Raw genomic sequence first — 20,036 nt, 5'->3', positions numbered from 1 at the left:
TAAATACATATAAATAAAATATATACACATACATACATACATACATACTGATAAGTGCCAAAAACTCCTATTTGAAGGTCATTTTATAGGCCATTTTAAGGTAGAATTGATCGTTCATGTCTAAGTTTGAGTTCATTTAAGCTTGTTTTCCTTTATGTTTCAAAAAAGAGTACCATACTTTCGGATAGTATACTTTTACAGGTGAATTCAATCGAAAACAAGGCGAAATGGCGCATCCCGGAATCAAGAAGGACAAAGAGTCAAGCAGGGCCAGCCAACGCACCTTACAACGTGCGTTGGGCAGACGTTGTGAAGATGAAGCTAAGCTTGGGATTTCCAGAAAGATCAACGCATGTCACAACTTGCGTTGTGACCAGCGTTGTAAGACAGAAGGTAAGCCCCAAATTTCCAGAAAAATCAACGCACGCTACAACGTGCGTTGTGCGGTACGTTGTGGTCGGCGTTGACGCGTCACTTACGCGATTTTAGGTTTAAAAGAGGTCAGGGTAGAGGGAGAAACAGTTTTTCAGAATTTTATTTCTAGATTAGAGAGAAGGTAGAGTAGAACTAGAGAGAGAAGAGAGAAGCTATTAGATTGGATTGATGACTATGTAATTGAAGATTGGAATTGCTTAGCTTGGTAATCTCTTCCTTTAATACTTTTAAAGCTTTTCTTAATCTTTGTTTCTCTATTTTCCTTGCTTGAAATCCATGCTAGATTTAGGGTTCTTGTTTGCAATGATGATTAATAGCTAGATTTTCTTGGTTGAGTTAGGATCTAGGTTCATATGACCTTAGGATTGTTTGCCTTGATCTAAGTGGATTATGTATTCAATGAATCCTTGTGTGTTGAGCTTGAACGGTTTGGACTTTGTTTGATTGATCGCCACAATTAGGCAAAGGATTAGTTTGGAGAGAGGAGCAAGAGATTGCCCTATCACCATAGCCCCTAGTCTCACCATCCCCACCCTACGATCCAAGAGGGCTAGGTTCGGGAGGGGCGGTAGACTAAGTGTTCGATGAAATGCCTCCACCGACGTAGGTAGAAGGAGAGGCTAGGTTTGTCGTGATTTAGCGTTGTGCCGAGTACCCCCGTGAGAATTCCATTGATTGGCATATCCCGATTGCTCTTATTAGAGTTGTGTATCCTAAGGTCGTGGAACGGAAGAGACTAACTCAACCAAGTGCTTGCGTTTGTGTGATTCTTCCTTTTCCTTCCCATGTTTAGTTGAAATGTTCGTTTTGTTTCTAACTTAGCATTCTAACCCTTAAGTTTCCAAAAGTAGAACGAGCTAATCAACTCCTACTTGTCATCCCTTGAGAACGACAACCCCGGGAATTCCCTTTCCCAAACTTCTTTCCACCCCTCGCACCACACACACACACACACACACACACACACACACACACACACACACACACACACACACACACATATATATATATATAGGGTGAGGTTCAAGTGAGGCGAGGGTGTTAGCTGAGGATTGTGGACAAATTGCATCCATCATATCAGACCATCTAACGGCGCCGATTTCACAAGGAGAGAAATTAAAAGGGCAGTAAATCAGACAAGTAATTGTAGTTGTAATTAATATTGGGGGTAAAAGGGTAATTGTATAATTGTTTGTGCAAGACAAGAAAGGAAGGAACGAAGTCTCTGGGTTTGTACGCGTAGGGTTAAAACGGTGGAAGTCTAGGGAAGGTGTTGGCATTGCACAATCAACAGAGAGGAAAACGGAAGCACAAATGACAACTAGGTGAAGAGGTGGGGGCGACTACACAACCGGGATCTATGGCGGACGGAACACCAAGAAGAAGTCAACGGCGTGCATCTATTGAGGCAATGAGTAGATTCAGTAAGCAAAACATTTTATTTTTTTTATTATGTTTTTATTTTGATCGATTGCCTGCAAAATTGGATTGAATGTTTGTGAAATTGCATATTTGTAGTCATTGCTATTGTGTTTTTTTTTTTTTTTTTGGATAATAAAAATTGACCGATCCTGGGTGTAGATGGTCGCGACTGGCTTGGACTCCGTTGGAGTGTCGCCGGTGGGTGAGGGCGGCAAATTGAGGGTGGGAACAAGGGGGTGGGTTCCGGGAACAGATTTGGTGTTTGTTGTCAAGTTACTTTTTTCCGTTTTTTTTTTAATGCTTTTTAAGAGGGAGGTTTATACGGTTCAATAAGAGCCACCATAATAGGGGTGGAAGTATTGGACTGTATGTGATGGCGTCTGACTCTGCATTGGTGGAGAAGTGGTTAGTTGTGAGATAGTGCAAATACAGAGAATGCACAAATAGGTAGGGGACAGAGAAGACAAAATGTATACTGACTAAGAAGTTATAAAAAAAATTAAAAAAAAAGTGGGAAAAGGATAATGATGTAAAATAGGAACATGAGAATATGGTAAAGGACAAAGACGACATAAAATGGAAGAGTGAATAGGCGACACATTTATCAACAGCCTAACTCGATGAGTTCGACCACATGTAGGAACACCCCTCTTAATCCTTGTAAAGCATCACTCCTTAAATTTAGAACAAAGAAAGTATGACCACATTAGCGAAAATATTTAGGAGAGCACATCCAAAACTTGCTCAAAGCTTAAATCATCTGCAAGGTTAAAGCCTAATCTTGCAAAAATTCAAACTTAACTTCTTGACCAACTAAGGATTTAAACCTAGGCTTTGATACCAACTCTGTCACGCCCCACGTCTAGGATGTGACCTGACCGTATCGTTACGTAACAACCTGTAACAATACGAAGCCTAACCACACGTATATGTCGGAACCTTCATAAAAACACTTGAATACATAGTAATTCCACAACCCAAAATGAGAAAATATAAGCAACTAGTTCTTCCCAAAAACTCATAATATCCACACATAAATATTTACAATCATGAGTAGTATGTCCAAAATATATCACAAGTACCAAAACTAAACACCATCAGTTACCCAAAAATACAAAGGGTCAAAGGGATTATCCAAAATAAACAAAATCCGTGATAAGCTCCAATACTAGGACTAAGACTCCTAGTTTCAAAATTCACATTCGAGACCCCACCACTTGTGCTCTTGTTATTCACATGTCCTTAACTACTTTTGAAATATGGGGAAAAATACAAATAATGAGCTAATGCCCAGTAAGTGGCACTCATCTCAACCCCGGATGATAAAGTAACCCCAATGGAATACAAAAAGCTTTAGAGTAATAAATAGATGCAAAACTCAATCCTTAAACTATATCAAGGTCATAATATACTTCCATCATACTATACACAAGTTCCCAAAACAGAAAACTTTAGCTACATGGGCATCAACATCATTTCATAATGCAATACTTTCAAAAGCACAAAGCATTCCTTAACATATGACTCATTGGCAACCTACAACAACCATTATATCCTGTGGCACACGCCATTATCAGTATAATGGTCTAAAAAGATTCGACGATTCAGAATGAGCCGGATGGAACGTTCCAACAAATAATTCAAAAGACTCGACGATTCGGAATGAATCAAGCTCGACGATTCGGAATGAGCAATTAGAAACGTTCCAAGACGAACAAAACAAACAACAAAATGTAGGTTGCATCATGAGTTTGACCAAATATTCAAACTAGTTCTTATAAGCAAATAGCCCGATGTAGCAAAAACCATTTACTTAAAAATCACATAACAAAGTACATATCCAAAAGTGATATGAAATCGGAAACTAATAATTGTCAAAATTATTACTTATCCTCTTTTAGAACAAAACACCTTAGTACAAATCATACATATACAAATATAATAAAAAAATAGCCATGTTCATTTATTCACAAAATCCAAACTTAGACATGCCTAAGGATATCTTTAGTCAAGTTTAACAGCTCAAAAACATAGCATAGCCCAAAATACTTTTAACTCATACTAACCCTAGAAAGGGCATTCAAAGCTGTAGAGATTCCAAAATAGGTCATGAGTTTTGCAAAATAAGGAGAGAAGAGTTAACCAGTTACCTAAAACATCCAAATCTTAGCTATTTAGCTCCCCCAAATACTCCGTGTCAAAATCCCTAATATTTTCAAACATCAATCTTAGCGCTCCAATGATAAATCTAACTCAAAAAGAGTGAAATATGGAGGTCAAACTCACCTAGAATACTCCAATAGCTTTGAGATCTAAGCTTGAAGAAGATGGAGATCAAAGCTTCAAGGTTTTTCCGTCCCTATCTCTCTAGCTAATACTCTTGTTTTTGTTTTTTCCTCTTTCAAATGATATGTTCCTCCAAGATAAAAGGGATTCCTTAAGCTTGGATAAAGAGGGACAATTTAATAAATTTATCTAATATCCATTTGAATAAGCTTTGACTTGTTGACCTTTTTTTGAAAGGAGCCTGCTCGGCATTTATTCAAAATATGCTGAAATAGCGTTTGGTGGATCGGAATCCCAATACATACTAACTGAATGAGTAAAAGCTGTAGATGCTAAAGTGTGTGCTAAATAGTTATCTAATCTAGGAACATAATAAAGCGAGCAATAATCAAAAGCTACCATACTGGTCTTGCAACTATCAATAGCATAACCCAGATATGAGCGCGACGAGCGTGTCGTAGACGATAGAAATTGTTGTAGGGTCAAACAATCCGTTAATAGTTTGATAGACCTTTCCCCACGTGCTCTTAACCAAGACAGAACTTCCTTGCATGCAAAGGCTTCCGCCATAAGAGGTGAAAAACAGTCTATTATTGGTGCCGACATAGCCGAGATGAAACCACCCTGTCCGTCGAGAATAACTGCACCAACCCCTGCCTTGTTCGTTTGATGGGAATATGCAGCGTCGAAATAACATTGGTGTCTCAATGGCAGTTGAGGATTGCTTGATGTGGCTTGCGATGCGGCTGGCAGTAGCATTCGTGATGTAGCAGTAGAAGGCAGCATGTGATTGTTCGTGTTTGCAGCAATCAACCCGTGGCTTCCAGGTTGCATCTGCGCATTTTGCTCTCCAAGATTCATATGGCCAGTCGTGATATTGGTCGTCGAAGTCGTGGTTCCGGCGTGGACAAGTTTCCACGCATTCATCGCCGAGGTTGCCATTGCTATCACCTTCCGAGGCCTTGGTAAGTATGCCTCCCATACAGCCCCATTTCTTGTTCGCCAAATATAGTATAGAAGTGCCACTGCATAAATAATCCCTTCATCATCTAAAATATTCAACAAATCATTAAACCAATCACTAAAAATATTTGTGACACTATTCGGGATTGGAAGGTGGGATTGTGCCCAAATGTTAGCCGTATAGTCACATGTAATTAGAGAATGCACTATATCTTCATGAACGAGTCCACACATAACACAAGTTGGATCAATATCCACTCTCCTCATAAGAAGGTTATTCTTAGTGGGCAAAATATCATTCAAAGTTCTCCACAAAAAATGTTTTCCATTTCGGGGGGATTTTGAGCTTCCACAATTTCAACCATTTATCAAATCCCCCCATGTGACCAGTATAGTCACCAATTATTCTCCTGTATCTATCTTTGACAGAATATTCCCCTCTCGGGTCCCCATACCAATACCACAAATCTTCATAGTCTGGCGATACAGGTACCTTTAATATTCGTATCACATCTTCAGGTATAAAAATATCCTTGAGAATATCCTGATCCCAAGTTCCTATTTGTTGGTCCATGAGCCCCATGACCCTTGCCTGTGCCAGTTGGGGGGGTTTTTCTGTTTGTATCGTTGGGTTAATATCATCATGCAACCAAGGCTGGTCCCATATTAAAGTTGATTGACCATTTCCAATTCTGCGTCTAACACCCCCTGAAACTAATTCCTGCGCCGCAAGAATACTACGCCAACAAAAACTTGGGTTATTCCCTAGAAATGCATCCATAAAAGTTCCTCTGGGGTAGTATCTGGCCTTGTAAACTCTCGAAGCCAACGATTGTGGTTGTGTAAGGAATCGCCACGCTTGCTTTCCCAACATAGCAAGATTAAAAGCTCGCAGTTCTCTAAATCCCAAACCTCCATATTTCTTAGGAATACACAGTTTATCCCAAGCCTTCCAATGAATACCCTGATTATCCTTTGATCTCCACCAATATCTGTTCATGGTCCGCTCAATGGCTGTGCACAAATTCATAGGCAGTAAAAAGACACTCATTGAAAAGGTAGGCATAGCTTGAGCCACACTTTTCAACAATATTTCTTTTCCTGCTTGCGATAATAACCTTTTGTTCCACGAGGTAATCCTCTGTCTTATTTTATCCTCGATATATGAGAATGCTGCTCTTCTATTCCTTCCCACAAAAGAAGGAAGTCCCAGATATTTTCCAAAATTCGAAGCTTGCACCACACCCAATATATTGGCAATCTCTTCTCTTATATCATTCCTTGTATTCTTACTATAACAAATACTTGATTTGTGATAGTTAACCGCCTGTCCTGACATATCCTCGTATTCTTTCAAACAGCATTTAATCACTTCCGCTTCCTGAACATTTGCTTTAAAGAAAAGCAGACTATCATCAGCAAAGAATAGGTGTGATATTTCAGGTGCACCTCTAGCTACCCTACAACCATGTATTTCCCCTCTCGCTTGAGCCTGCTGTAATAACAATGATAGCCCTTCTGCACAAATAATGAAAAGATAAGGCGAAAGAGGGTCACCTTGCCTTAAACCACGAGTCGGGATAATCTGATTTGTTCGTGATCCATTCACTAGCACATTGTACGACACTGTGGTCATACACATCATCAAAAGTTCTACCCACCTATCATCAAATCCCAACATCAAAAGCATTTTCCGCAAAAAGGGCCACTCCATCCGATCATAGGCTTTTGTCATATCCAGTTTCAAAGCCCCCCATCTTGCCAATCCACACTGCTTCCTGTTCAAATAATGACCTACCTCCGCCGCAATCAAAATATTATCAGTGATCAACCTGTCAGCTATAAATGCACTCTGGGAGTCAGATATAATACTCCCCATTAACGGTTTCATTCGAGCAGTGATAACCTTTGCCATTATCCTATAGACCACATTACTCAACGCAATTGGTCTATAGTCAGACACCCTCTCCGGATTCTTTTTCTTTGGGATTAGAATAATATTCGTATCATTTAGACTAGCCGACAATGTTCTAGTGTTCAAACAATTCACAATATATGTGGTCACATCATTACCCACCACATCCCAAAAGTGTTGATAAAATCCCGGATTCATCCCGTCAGGCCCTGGTGCCTTATCCGGATACATGGAAAATAACGCAGCCTTAACTTCCTTATCTTCAAAAGGTCGTAGTAGCTGCATATTCTGTGCATTCGTTACCCGTGGTTGTACATTCTCAAGAAAATCCACATTAGGAACAGGAGAATTCGTGGTAAAAATATCACGGTAGTAATTCAAGATGACATTCATCATGGGCACCCCCTCAATCCAATCCCCACCATCATTCATTATTCTAGTAACAGTATTTTTCTTCTTTCGGAGAGAAGCATACCTGTGGTAAAATTTCGTGTTCGCGTCCGCGTCCGCATCCTTGAGCCAGTGCTGCTTGGCCCTCTGCCTCCAATAGGTATCCTCCTGCAATTCAATACGGGTGAGGCATTCTTCTAGTCTCCGGAACTCAGCTAAAGATGTCGGATCCGTACATCCCTTGAAATGCAACTGTTCTTTCCTTAGGGCCATTATTTGCTCTTCAAATTTATGGAAACGATCTCCACCCCAACGTGTTAACCGTTCACCACAAACCGAGATACATCCTTGCAAACCCCGGTTCCTTCCTTCCCCCCAGGCCCTCTCAACCACATCCCTGCAACCATCATCATGCAGCCACGCCATCTCAAACCGAAACCCTTTTCTCAAACCACCCCTCCTTTCCCGAAGATTCAGAATCCCAAGGAAAAGAGCAGAATGATCCGACTTTCGGGTCAATATATTTTGTACATTTGCAGTGATGACCAGGTCCCTCCAACTCTGAGTAGCCAAAACTTTGTCTGAACGCTCTTCTATCCAGTCCGGTGTTCCCTTCCCCTTTTCCCAGGTAAACGGATATCCTGACATAGGTAACTGCATTAAGCCACAATCCTCAATAGTCTCTCCAAAACCCCGTAATAGATTGTCCGGATGTGGATTTCCTCATCGTTTCTCATTTTGAAACAACAGGTCATTAAAGTCACCAATCATTACTCACGGAAGATCCGATCTGTTTGCCAATGAACGAATCAGATCCCACGATTCACCTCTCTGCGGCCGCTTTGAAAAACCATAAAAACCTGTCATTCTCCATTTATCAAAACCCGGTACACTCACTTCAATATCTACGTGATTGTCAGAATAACCTATCAACCTGGCTGTATTATTCGCTCTCCATAACAACGCCAAACCACCACTTAATCCATTATTGTCAACATAAAACAATCCATCAAAACCCAGCTTAATCCGCAGTCTTTCTGCATGATCTCGGTTAACCTTGGTTTCTATTAAAAATACAAAATCGGGTTTCTTACGGGCCACCATGCCCTCAATCTCCCGAACTGTCTGTGGATTACCCAAGCCACGACAGTTCCAGCTCAATGTACTCATTGGGTTGGGCGGGTCTGCACTGCAGCACCCGCCAGTAGCAAGTTTTTTTGGACGCCTGTCATGGGTACATCCTCCCCCTCATCCACTCGGCCACCCCCACACCCCCATCCATCTCCCTCCTCCGTTTTGCAACGGCATGCACTGCCTCCTAGCCCATTCGGTCACCACCCACATTCTCCCCATCACCCCCCTCCTCTCTCCCCTCACCTCCCTCACCAGTTTCTCACCCTTCGGCTTTCCTCCCAATGGTACCACCCATGGGCCACCCACCTCCCTCGGTCCACGCACCCCTCCAGCCCTTAGATCATCACTGTATGGAAACTGCTGCACTGGCCTGTTGCATTCCTGGCCTTGAGACAAAATCTATAGGAATGTCCCATCATTCCACAACAAAAACAAAAAGTATGAAACCTTTCATACCTGAAGTTGACCCAACAATATGTCTTGTCACGCTTCAACATTCTCATTCTGCGTTTCAATGGCTTGTCTACCGGAATTGCCACACGTATACGGTAATAGGTTAGCCAAGGCGCATCAAGAAACCGATCATCCAATTTAATGAAAACTCCCAAGAAATTTCCAATTTGCTCGAGAATCTTGTCTGACGTATAACCAAACGGAAAGTCATAGCACTGCACCCACATCTCCACCGTGTCCAAGATAACATCAGTCAGCACCGTCCCATCCGAGAGCTGCTTGCAAACAAGTGTATGATTCTGGAACGCCCAGGGACCCTCCTCCAACACATACTGCATATCAGTTAAATGGTAGAACACAAACAGGAATAATCTTGGCTCTACCTCCGTCACCTGCACCCCCGTACCGGTTGCCACACCGAAGCCAAAACCTGTCGCATAAATTCAACTTTCACCGTTTTCTCCGTTAGAAAGCGGTCTACCAGAACCCATGTCTCCTCCACCGGAACCTGCTCCTCCACCCCATCCGCAGCTTCTGGCACAAACGTGTCGCTCTCCTCCTCAAGAACAAGATCCGCCCATCGGGCTGTTATTCCCGCTACCCCACCTCCCGCGTTCGTCGAAGTCATTGGTAAACAGATAGCGTCTATTATCTTCTGCTCACGTTCGCAAATCAACGCGCTAGATAGCTTCTACTTGTCTGCTGTTCATGTTCGTAAAAACAAGCTGTAACACCACACCGGATCACCGTAGAAAGCAAGAAAACGCTGGAAAAACTAGGTAAACCCTAGAAACAAGTCGAAACCCTAGTCATGCTAGAGAGAGATAATCTTAATTTTGACTTGTTGACCTAATTTAATAAACATATATATATATATATATATATATATATATATATATATATATATATATATATATTTATTTATTTATTTATTTCTAGAGTAGTGGGTATTACATCTTTGCTTCGGTTATAAATAATCATTTAAAAATTATTAATTTATTAAAATTAAAATTAAAATTATAAACAGTTTTAAAAACTTCTCAACCACTCATCTTTTAAACAATTAGAATGAGTTTGCAAAAGCATATGTTTTTGTAAGTTTGAACCCAAACTTATGAGCCCATCACACAAGATGCTTCAATTGGTCTACAGATCTCCAAATCAATCGTTATGCTATGGACTCGTGTCCAGCATGCATGCTGGACACGGTAATGGTGTCGTTAGTGGCACCGTTCTCTTTCACTTTTTTTTTTAAAAAAAAATAAAAAATAAAAATTCATATCACTTTGTTATATGAGTATATGTTCATAATTTTATCATTATATGTTTATAATTGTAAGTTCATAATGACAGAGCTCTGTGTTCATAATTGCATAACTGTACATTCACAATTGCATAACTGTACATTCATAATTCCGTAACTGTACATTCATAATTGAATAACTGTAAATTCATAATTTTCGAAACTCTATGTTCACAATTTTAGAGCACTATGTTCATAATTTTATCACTATATGTTCATATTGTAAGTTCATAATGTCAGAACTCTGTCATAGTTCTATAACTATACATTCCTAATTCCATAACTGTACATTCATAATTGCATAACTGTACATTCATAATTCCGTAACTGTACATTCATAATTCAATAACTGTAAATTCATAATTTTCGAAGCTCCATATGTTCACAATTTTAGAGCTCTATGTTCATAATTTTATCACTATATGTTCATAATTGTAAGTTCATAATGTCAGAGCTCTGTGTTCATAATTTTATAACTTACATTCATAATTCCATAACTGTACATTCATAATTCCATAACTGTACATTCATAATCCCATAACTGTACATTCATAATGGCACAAACGAATAACGCCGTTAACGGCGAGACAAAATCATTTTTTTTAAACTGGAATGACGCGTTTTCCCTGAAAACGGTGTTGTTTTAGACTCGTGTCTACAATGCATTGTGGACACGGGTCCAGGGCATAATTTGCGTCTCCAAATACTTATACAATTAATGCATCTACTATGTAATTGCTAGCAAAACAAAGCATATTAATTAAAACTAGATTGTGCTAACAATTTTTATGTTGCTAAAGACACAATTAAATGTGTAATTGTGTAAACTCCAACATAAATAATTTAAAATTTTCATTAGCATCAAACTTTTTCTTTGTCATTAGGGTTGTCATACATGTCGGACCACCCCACTGTGGGATAGCAATTTGGTGGGCCGGGCCTCGAAAATCGTAGGCCAAATTTCTTTGGTCCTAACATGCCCCATGCAGGTTGGCAAACCTTGCGGGCTAGCTTAAAATTTAAAAAGAAAATTACTTTTTAATAAAAATAAACATATATTAGATTGAGTGGTCTAATGGTACTTGGATTAGACTTTCATTTTGAAGATTATAAGTTCGAGCCTCAGTGGAGGCGTTATTGGTTCTTTGTGTTTCACTAGGTTAAGAACAGATACTACAATGTAATAGTATTACATACTATATTTTAATATAAAAATAGGAAAAATGATGTTTTAATGTTTTATTTATAATCATAGCATATACTAATGTTTCTATGTAAAAGTATTAATTTATATTTATATTATACAAAATTCAATGGACAATAATGTATAATATGGTTTAAAAAGTATAAATATTTATATGTATGTAATAATGAATTATAACATTTTATTTTTTTAAATAATTATTTTTTAATATTTGACGACCAGTAGGTTGGCCCGCGGCTCACACAAGTAAACCCGTATGTAAGCTCGAGAGGCTCGCTTCCTTGCAAGCCAAATTTTTTTACCCTAACCCGCCCCATGGTTGGGCGGGTTAGGGCCGACCCGCGGGCCACAAATCTCTTTCACGCCCCTATTTGTCATGAATATAACAACTTTCTCAAATGTGCACATAACACTTTGATTATATACATGTGGGCCATTGCGTCACATAATAAGGTAGTGTTGGATTTTGAATTTCGAGGCCTAGCAAGATGCAGGCCGCATGAGCATGCGTTGTTAAGGAGTGGGCTCACCTACTATTGAAATTCCCTAATTCAAAAACCCTAACTAGTTTCGTACCCAATAAATAGTACATTATAACGAACCCTAATTCTTATTCCATAACATCCTCTCTCTCTCTCTCTCTCTTTCTTTCTCTCTCTCTGTCTACCCATCTCTTTCTTACCATCACCCTCTCGCTCACAAACGATCAACAACGACACTGATGTAGCCTCACCAACACCGCCCTTTGACATAGATTTAGCTTTGTTGAAGTATGATATTCTCTTGCTTTTTTGGTGTTTGTTCTTAAATTTTGTATATTTGTTTCTAAATTGTGTTGTGCTTGATTCCCTTTTTGGTTGATTTTTTATTTTTTTAAATTAACTTTAAAATTTTTTTTAAAAAAAAACACACACACACATACAAATTGTTGGCTTCTCCATCCAACATGACAGAGCAAGGCACTCAAGCAGGCCTCTGTCTAGTTGGATGGGGAAGCCGTCGCCAGAGGCGACTTTTTTTAAAAATTAATTACTTTATATGAATTAATAATATGTTTTTTTAATTTTAATTTAATTACTTTATATGAATTAATAATATGTTTTTTTTATTTTAATTATTTTTAAAATTAAAAAAAAAATTATGTAGAACCTAGAGCTAACATGTTAATTAACTTAATTTCATAAAAATGAAAATGTAAAATGTCTAATTGAAGCTTTTTTTTTTTCTTTTAATTTAAGAGGCTAATTGCATTTCGACCTATAGTTGAATGACATATTTGACCAGAGTTAATACCTAAAATGGTCATCGACTATAATGATTTTTCTCAATTTCGTCCTAAACGACTTTAGTGACCTAATGTAGTCTCAGGCTTTGTGTTTTTGCTCAATTTAGTCCCCTGTTTGTAATTCCGTCCATTTGGTGTTAAATAGGGAGACAATTTAGTAATTTCAATATTAGCATCTCTTTATATATTCCTAGACTTGCGAAGTGCGAAATTCCTCTTTCTTTTACGAATTACTCCCAAACTTGCGAATATAACATTTGATTTGCAAGTCTAGGAGTAATTCGTAAAAGAAAGGGGGATTTCGCGCTTCACAGGGTTGAGAGTAAAGAGATATCAATATTGAGATTAATGAATTGTCTCATTATTTAACACCAATTTGACATAATAACAAACGGAAGACAAAATTGACCAAAAAACACAAAAACTTGAGACTGCATTAGGTCAACAAAGATTTTTAGGACGAAATTGAAAAAATCACTATAATTAATGACCATTTTGAGTATTAACTCTATTTGACCATTATCATTATTTGTTTTGTTTTGTTTTGTTTTGTTTTTTTTTTTTTGTTTTTTTTTTTTTTTTCCAATTGCAGTACATAAAGCTATTTAAAATTATAAAAGTTTTGAAAGAAAATTATCATTATCATATATAAATAAAAAATATAAATTGAAATCATTATAAATTTATAATGATGTATTCAATAGTTTTAAAAATCTATAAATATATAGAATAAACATCTTATACTATTCAATATATATATATATATATATATATATATATATATATATATATCAATTTAATAAAGAGCAATCATTATAATTATAATTACTATAGCAATTAATAATAATAAATTAATAATAATAATAATAATTTTTTGAATATTTTATATTCATTAGTGAAAATTACATACCCCAAATGTTTAATGAAAATCTTTTCTTACATAAAATGAAGTGAAAACAAGCTGTACATAGTAGCCTATATATACAGGCTAATAACACAACTCAGCCATTCATTTGAATTTCAAAATGAGTAGCCGAGAGTCATTTGCTAACAACCTTCTAACATGTTACAACTTAGCTTGTCATTCCAAGTATTGCAATTAAACCATAATCAAAATTTAACCTTAACCTGCTATGTGAGAATGAAAAACTACAAGGATACTCAAATTAACAAGTATACATCACTTAAATGTATATAGAAGGTATGGAATCAAGACACAAACTCAATTGAACACAAGTACTATACAATAAGATTCTTAGCCAATAATAACTATTTTCACTTTTGTAGAGGCATAAGAAAAATGCAAAAGCTCCTCCTTGTATTTTTCAAAGTCCTCATCATTGTAGCACATTGGTGACCGAGTGATGACAACCTCCTCAAGTGCCGGAAAGCAAGCAAGTAGCTCCTTGATGAAAACAATACAATCCTCAAACGCTTCAAATTCAATCAGCTTCAAATACTGTAGCATTTTAAGACTTTGAGCTACAGTACGAAATTCATCGCTGTTTGGAAAACCATCAAAAATCTTCATAAAAGCAAAAACAAAAAAGTTAAAACATTTACACAACAAAATTGCATAAAGGAATGCAAAATAATAATAACAACAACAACAAAAACAGTAATAACAATAATAATTAAAACAACTAGAATCAAGAAAATTACCGCTAAATTTAAATCAAGTTGACATAATTTTGGGCATATTTGAAGCAAATGAATGAATTCTGAAGAAACGTCACTGGTCAAATAAGTGCTTTCTGATACTTCCAACAGTATCAAGTATTCCACATTTAGTGCAAGTGGTTGTGGTTGCAGTCCCCTTCTAGTACATCCTTTAACAAAATCCTTTGAAACCAAATAAAAAAGAAGTTAGATTAGTTCCTAACAAATACTTTAAATAAATAATTAATCAAATAAAATAGAGGCTGGCTAAGATACTGACATACCGTGAGAGAATAATTATCCAAATCAAGAGTATGAACAGAACTCAAATCCAAGCTACTAGGGAGTTGGAAAACATGGCAATCGTTGATAGTTAAACTATCGAGTTTTTTAGCAGTAATGTTCACATTGGACATGTTATTACATCTCATAAATGAGAGATTCTTGAGCATAGGAAAATCAACCGGAACCGGAAGATCAACACCATCAAAGTCAACATAATCAAAACAAAGTGATGTGAAATTTGGTAATGTGCAATGGCCATTTATTGATTCAACAGAGATTCCATTATTAAGATGCAATGTCCTTAGTGTTGGGCAAGAAAATATGCAATTCGGAAGCCTGTATTCATCTTCATCCATAAGACTAAGGTAAATTTCTTCAACACCTTTTCGTGTGACAAAAAGTAACCACTGATCCAAGTCAAATGACCGAGGCCTAACCGTGTTCCTAACGAGATCCTTAAAATCAATGAAAAAAGTGTGAATAAGTCCATTGTGCTGGTTGAGGACTTTGTTGATTACATACAAAGCTGCAGCCACCCAAACATCACTGTTTTTCTTTTCCTCTTGTGTGGTTTGGGTCCCCATATCACTGCAAGCATGGGAATATTTTCTCTGAATGCGAACAAAAAACATAAAGTCAAAGTGGAGCTTTGTAAGACTGAACCACATATCTCTCCAAAAGGTAGACAAAACAGTCATTCTAGCAGCTTGTTCAATCGGTAATAACCCCAAAATCATGTCAACTATATGTGCTGGGAGTTCACTGATTCTATCTCTCTGCTGCTCGCTCTGCTGACGTTTTCTCCCCATAATCCAAATAACTTTAATATATGCAAATTAAAGAACAAAAAAATTAAAATTTAACAAAACCTTAAGATGGGTGAAATCGACAATAGTAAATTAGTAATTGTAAATTGCAAGCCTCAACTGCAGGCGGGAAGATACTAAATTTGAAAGATGGAAGACACAAAATTTGACGGAGTGCCTATCCTAACCCATTGAAGTCAGTACGAGATTTATGCTATATAAGCATGAAGCATGATTAAGGTAAAAGGATTAGTTCACCCAAGCATTTAAAAAATTCAAGACACACTTGTGCAGAGTGAAGAACTGAAGATGCATCAATACCACAAAAACAATACTTTACAATGAAACTCTGCCAGTTAAAAGAAAAGAAGGAACATATCAACACAGAAATCACTTTTTATGTTTTTGTCAAGGTGACTAGTACAGGAAAAAGTGCACATTTTTAGACAACAAATTGAACTTGGATCAACCAAAATTCATAAAGCAGGCACCCTGAACTGGGAGATATGATTTTTAATCCGCAATAAATAAATGCAATTTTTTTCACAATAACACCAATGGTGATCTTATATTCCCCATCTTTAATTCGATCAAAACTGCATAGAAGAAAAAAACAGTCTACAATATTTCAACATCACTTATTCAATTTCAATCGCCCCTATGAACACATATAAAACATTTATCCTTAAAAGATGAAAGATCGAGTTGTGTAAATCACAGTATGAAGCTTTCAGCGAGAGAAAGGAAAGCCGGAAGAATGTATACATACATACAAACACGCTGCCGCACAGTAGATTGGATTTGAGAGAAAGCAGTTATCGAAACGGCGAATCGGAGAAGTGTTTGAGTTGAGAGAAAGCAGTTATCAATGCTATGTTCCTAACCGTCTACTCCAATCGGGTCCGGAAATTGAAAGAATCTCCTTATATACGGCATCGTATAAATCCCGGTAAAAATAAGGATGGGATAGGCATCTCATATATATTACAATAATGTTCGAAATAGATTACTGAATTACACACAAATATGCAATTAGGGCCATCAAACTTAAATAATTGGAATTAAGCCTCTTTTTTTTTTTTTAAATAAAATTGGGGGCACCAAGCTAGCACGTGACTAGCTCTTCACAAGCACAACATGGGCACGAACACCACCAAGGTAGTCGTTGTAAAGGGTGTTGCTATTTGCACCACCCTTTAGAGCATCCGCATCAATTGGGGAAATTTGGGGGTTAATGTAAGAGTGATTAGGAAAGAGAAAGTGGGAGGAGAGAGAGAAAAAAGAAAAAACAAAACAAAAAAAAGTTAAAATATAAAAAAAAAACTGATGAAATCAGACGCGTCAGGCGCGCCAACGCGCCTCCGGGCGCATGCACTGCACGCGCCCGGCCTTCCTCTTGGATTGCGCGATACGCGCAGTCCGTGCGTCGCTCTCTTTTTTTTTTTTTTTTCTTCCATTCTCCCCTCCTTTGCAGGAGAATTATTTTTGTATTCTTTCTTCTCCACATTGGTTATTATCTTCAACATGAGAGAATTCAACTTACATTATCCCCATATTATGCATTGATGTGGTTGCTCTTAGTCAAAAATTGATATAAAGTATCTTGAAATTGTAAAAAGGTAAAAACTTTGAATAATTACATAAGTGTTGTAAATAGCCAAATGGAGGTTCATTTTGCTATTTGCACCACTTTGATCAAATCTCATTTATGAGATATAATTAATAATTTTTTTAAAGTATAATATGTACATTATTTTAAAACATAATGTACAGTATATTACCCTAATGTTTCATTATTCTAAACACGTAATATACATTATTCTAACACGTAATGCACATTATTCTAATACATAATGTAATGTACCTTATTCTAACACATAATGGATGACCACGGTTCGATTTCAACCGAACCGAACACTATTGAAACCGAACTGGAACAGTATGGACGGTTCGTGTTATGATTCAGAACTGGAAAAAATAAAATAATTGTTGAATTTAGACTATTTTAAAAAAATTACAAAAATAAATAAATAAATAAGTGTCAATACAAGTTATGTCCTTCATTTTTGTCCCTTTTTTATATGCTAATAAATATATACATTTTGCTTTAATTGTTGTACCTTCATTTGCATTGGACAAAATCACCCTTACACCGTTAGTTTTTAATATATCTACCAATCTTACCATACACCTACATCTCTCATATCTTTTTCCTATTTTTAATTATCATTTTATTAAAATTATCATATAACAATTAATTTAATTATAAATTATATTTTAATTAAATATTTATATGAATATAATGTTAAATTATATATGTGTATCATATATATATATATATATATATATATATATATATATATATATATATATATATATATATATATATATATATATATATATATAATATGTATGTATATTATTTGTGTATTCATATCAATATATCATATATGTGAGTGTTAGCTTAGTATTGTAAATTATTATTATATACATATAATTTTTTTTTTTTTTTGTTTTGATCACTATATTATTCAAATATATGATAATTCAAAAGAATCATCACTTTAAGAAATTGCAAAACATGATTTTAACTAATTTTTTAAATTTTGTTACTTACAAATATTTTAATATTGGGCATAAGTTTTCGCGCATCGCCGCATACAAAATGCTAGTATTACAATAATGTTCGAAATAGATTATTGAATTACACACAAATATGCAATTAGGGCCATCAAACTTAAATAATTGTAATTACGCCTCTTTTTTTTTTTTTAATAAAATGAGGGGCACCAAGCTAGCACGTGACTAGCTCTTCACAAGCACAACATGGGCACGAACACCACCAAGGTAGTCGTTGTAAAGGGTGTTGCTATTTGCACCACCCTTTAGAGCATCCGCCTCAGTTGGGGAGATTTGGGGGATAATGTAAGAGTGATTAGGAAAGAGAAAGTGGGAGGAGAGAGAAAAAAGAAAAAACAAAACAAAAAAAAAAGTTAAAATATAAAAAAAAAATTGATGAAATTAGACGCGTCAGGCGCGCCAACGCGCCTCCGGGCGCATGCACTGCACGATCCCGGCTTTCCTCTTGGACTGCGCGATACGCGCAGTCCGTGCGTTGCTCTCTCTCTTTCTTTTTCTTCCATTCTCCCCTCCTTTGCAGGAGAATTATTTTTGTATTCTTTCTTCTCCACATTGGTTATTATCTTCAACATGAGAGAACTCAACTTACATTATCCCCATATTATGCATTGATGTGGTTGCTCTTAGTCAAAAATGGATATAAAGTATCTTGAAATTGTAAAAAGGTAAAAACTTTCAATAATTACATAAGTGTTGTAAATAGTTAAATGGAGGTTCATTTTGCTATTTGCACCACTTTGATCAAACCTCATTTATGAGATATAATTAATAATTTTTTAATTCAAAATTTAATTAATTAATTAATTTTTTTTTTTAAAAGATGAACCCATCACTTTTACTGTTTTTTTTTTAAACATTAAATTAAAACCTCATTTACTATTTTTTTTAATGCCTAATTATTTATGCAATATTTTTTTAAAATTTTTATTTTCAATACATAATTTTTTTAAGTTTCTATTCTCAATACGTCTTTTTTTGTTCAATATATATATATATATATATATATATATATATATATATATATATATATATATATATATATATATATATATATATATATTTTGTTCAATACATATCTTTTTTAGTCAATATTGATATTTGTGAGATGAAACTACTCGTAATTTGTATTGAATCTCATTTTTAATGAGTTTGAGAGGTCATAAGCTGGCGGGTTGACTTTTGAAAATTGTGGATGTTGATTGCGAACAAATTGTGGACTTCCATGTGCACACGAGCAGGTAACATATTTTAACAATGATAAGTCTATCCCACTTGATTCGATTGACATATTTTAGAGGAAGCTCGACTTATCATTTTCTATCTCTCTAACCAATGAGGATTTTGGTGTTGAGCATGAGCTTCATATGTTTAAGGACCAGTTCAAGAAACAATCAAGAACTGGTAAATTCAGCATATTGAGAAAGTTGAGGGAGTTGATCGCGAGCCATCTACAACTTCGATTTGTGAGTCAGTCGTGCAAATAAATGTTCGTGGATGTCCCACTTCAAAAAACAAATCTCTCATAAGAACTCTATCTCTCAAAAAAACTCAAGCCGAGCCAAATAATATTCTGTTTCAAGAACTAGCTCGGAATAGTTGTTCAGCTGCATCAATATATTCATCAATATCCGGTTATATTCCATCCTTTCATCATGCAAATGCAAGATGTGAGATCCGACGGAAACTGTGAATTTCGAGCAGTAGCTCTCTTTCTCGGTTTTAAGGAGGACGAATGGTTCAAAATTTGATCCAATTTAATCGATGAACTAGAGTCTCACAAGATGGAATATACCAATATGTTTGGAACTCAAGGATGGTATAATGTCTATAACACGTTGAATTTTTTTACACAAGAT

General features: G+C 36.2%; 1 protein-coding gene across 1 annotated transcript in view; it reads right to left on the bottom strand.

Annotated features, from left to right (window-relative positions):
- LOC109146616 (F-box/FBD/LRR-repeat protein At1g13570-like) overlaps positions 1-16,391 on the bottom strand; it is a 45,841-nt gene extending 29,450 nt beyond the window's left edge. Inside the window, exons 1-3 of the mRNA XM_019294265.1 lie at positions 16,310-16,391; positions 15,184-15,554; positions 14,453-14,454 (exon numbers count right to left, since the gene is read on the bottom strand). Of these exons, the coding sequence (XP_019149810.1) occupies positions 14,453-14,454; positions 15,184-15,543 (362 nt within the window). The 5' untranslated portion in view covers positions 15,544-15,554; positions 16,310-16,391. The remainder of the gene's footprint in view (positions 1-14,452; positions 14,455-15,183; positions 15,555-16,309) is intronic.
- Between the last annotated feature and the right edge of the window lie 3,645 nt (positions 16,392-20,036).

This window comes from Ipomoea nil, unplaced genomic scaffold (assembly GCF_001879475.1).
Source record: "Ipomoea nil cultivar Tokyo-kokei standard unplaced genomic scaffold, Asagao_1.1 scaffold1936, whole genome shotgun sequence".
NCBI classification, from domain to species: domain Eukaryota; kingdom Viridiplantae; phylum Streptophyta; class Magnoliopsida; order Solanales; family Convolvulaceae; genus Ipomoea; species Ipomoea nil.
Note: the sequence above shows the minus strand (reverse complement) of the source record. Positions and strands in the feature narration are given on the sequence as shown.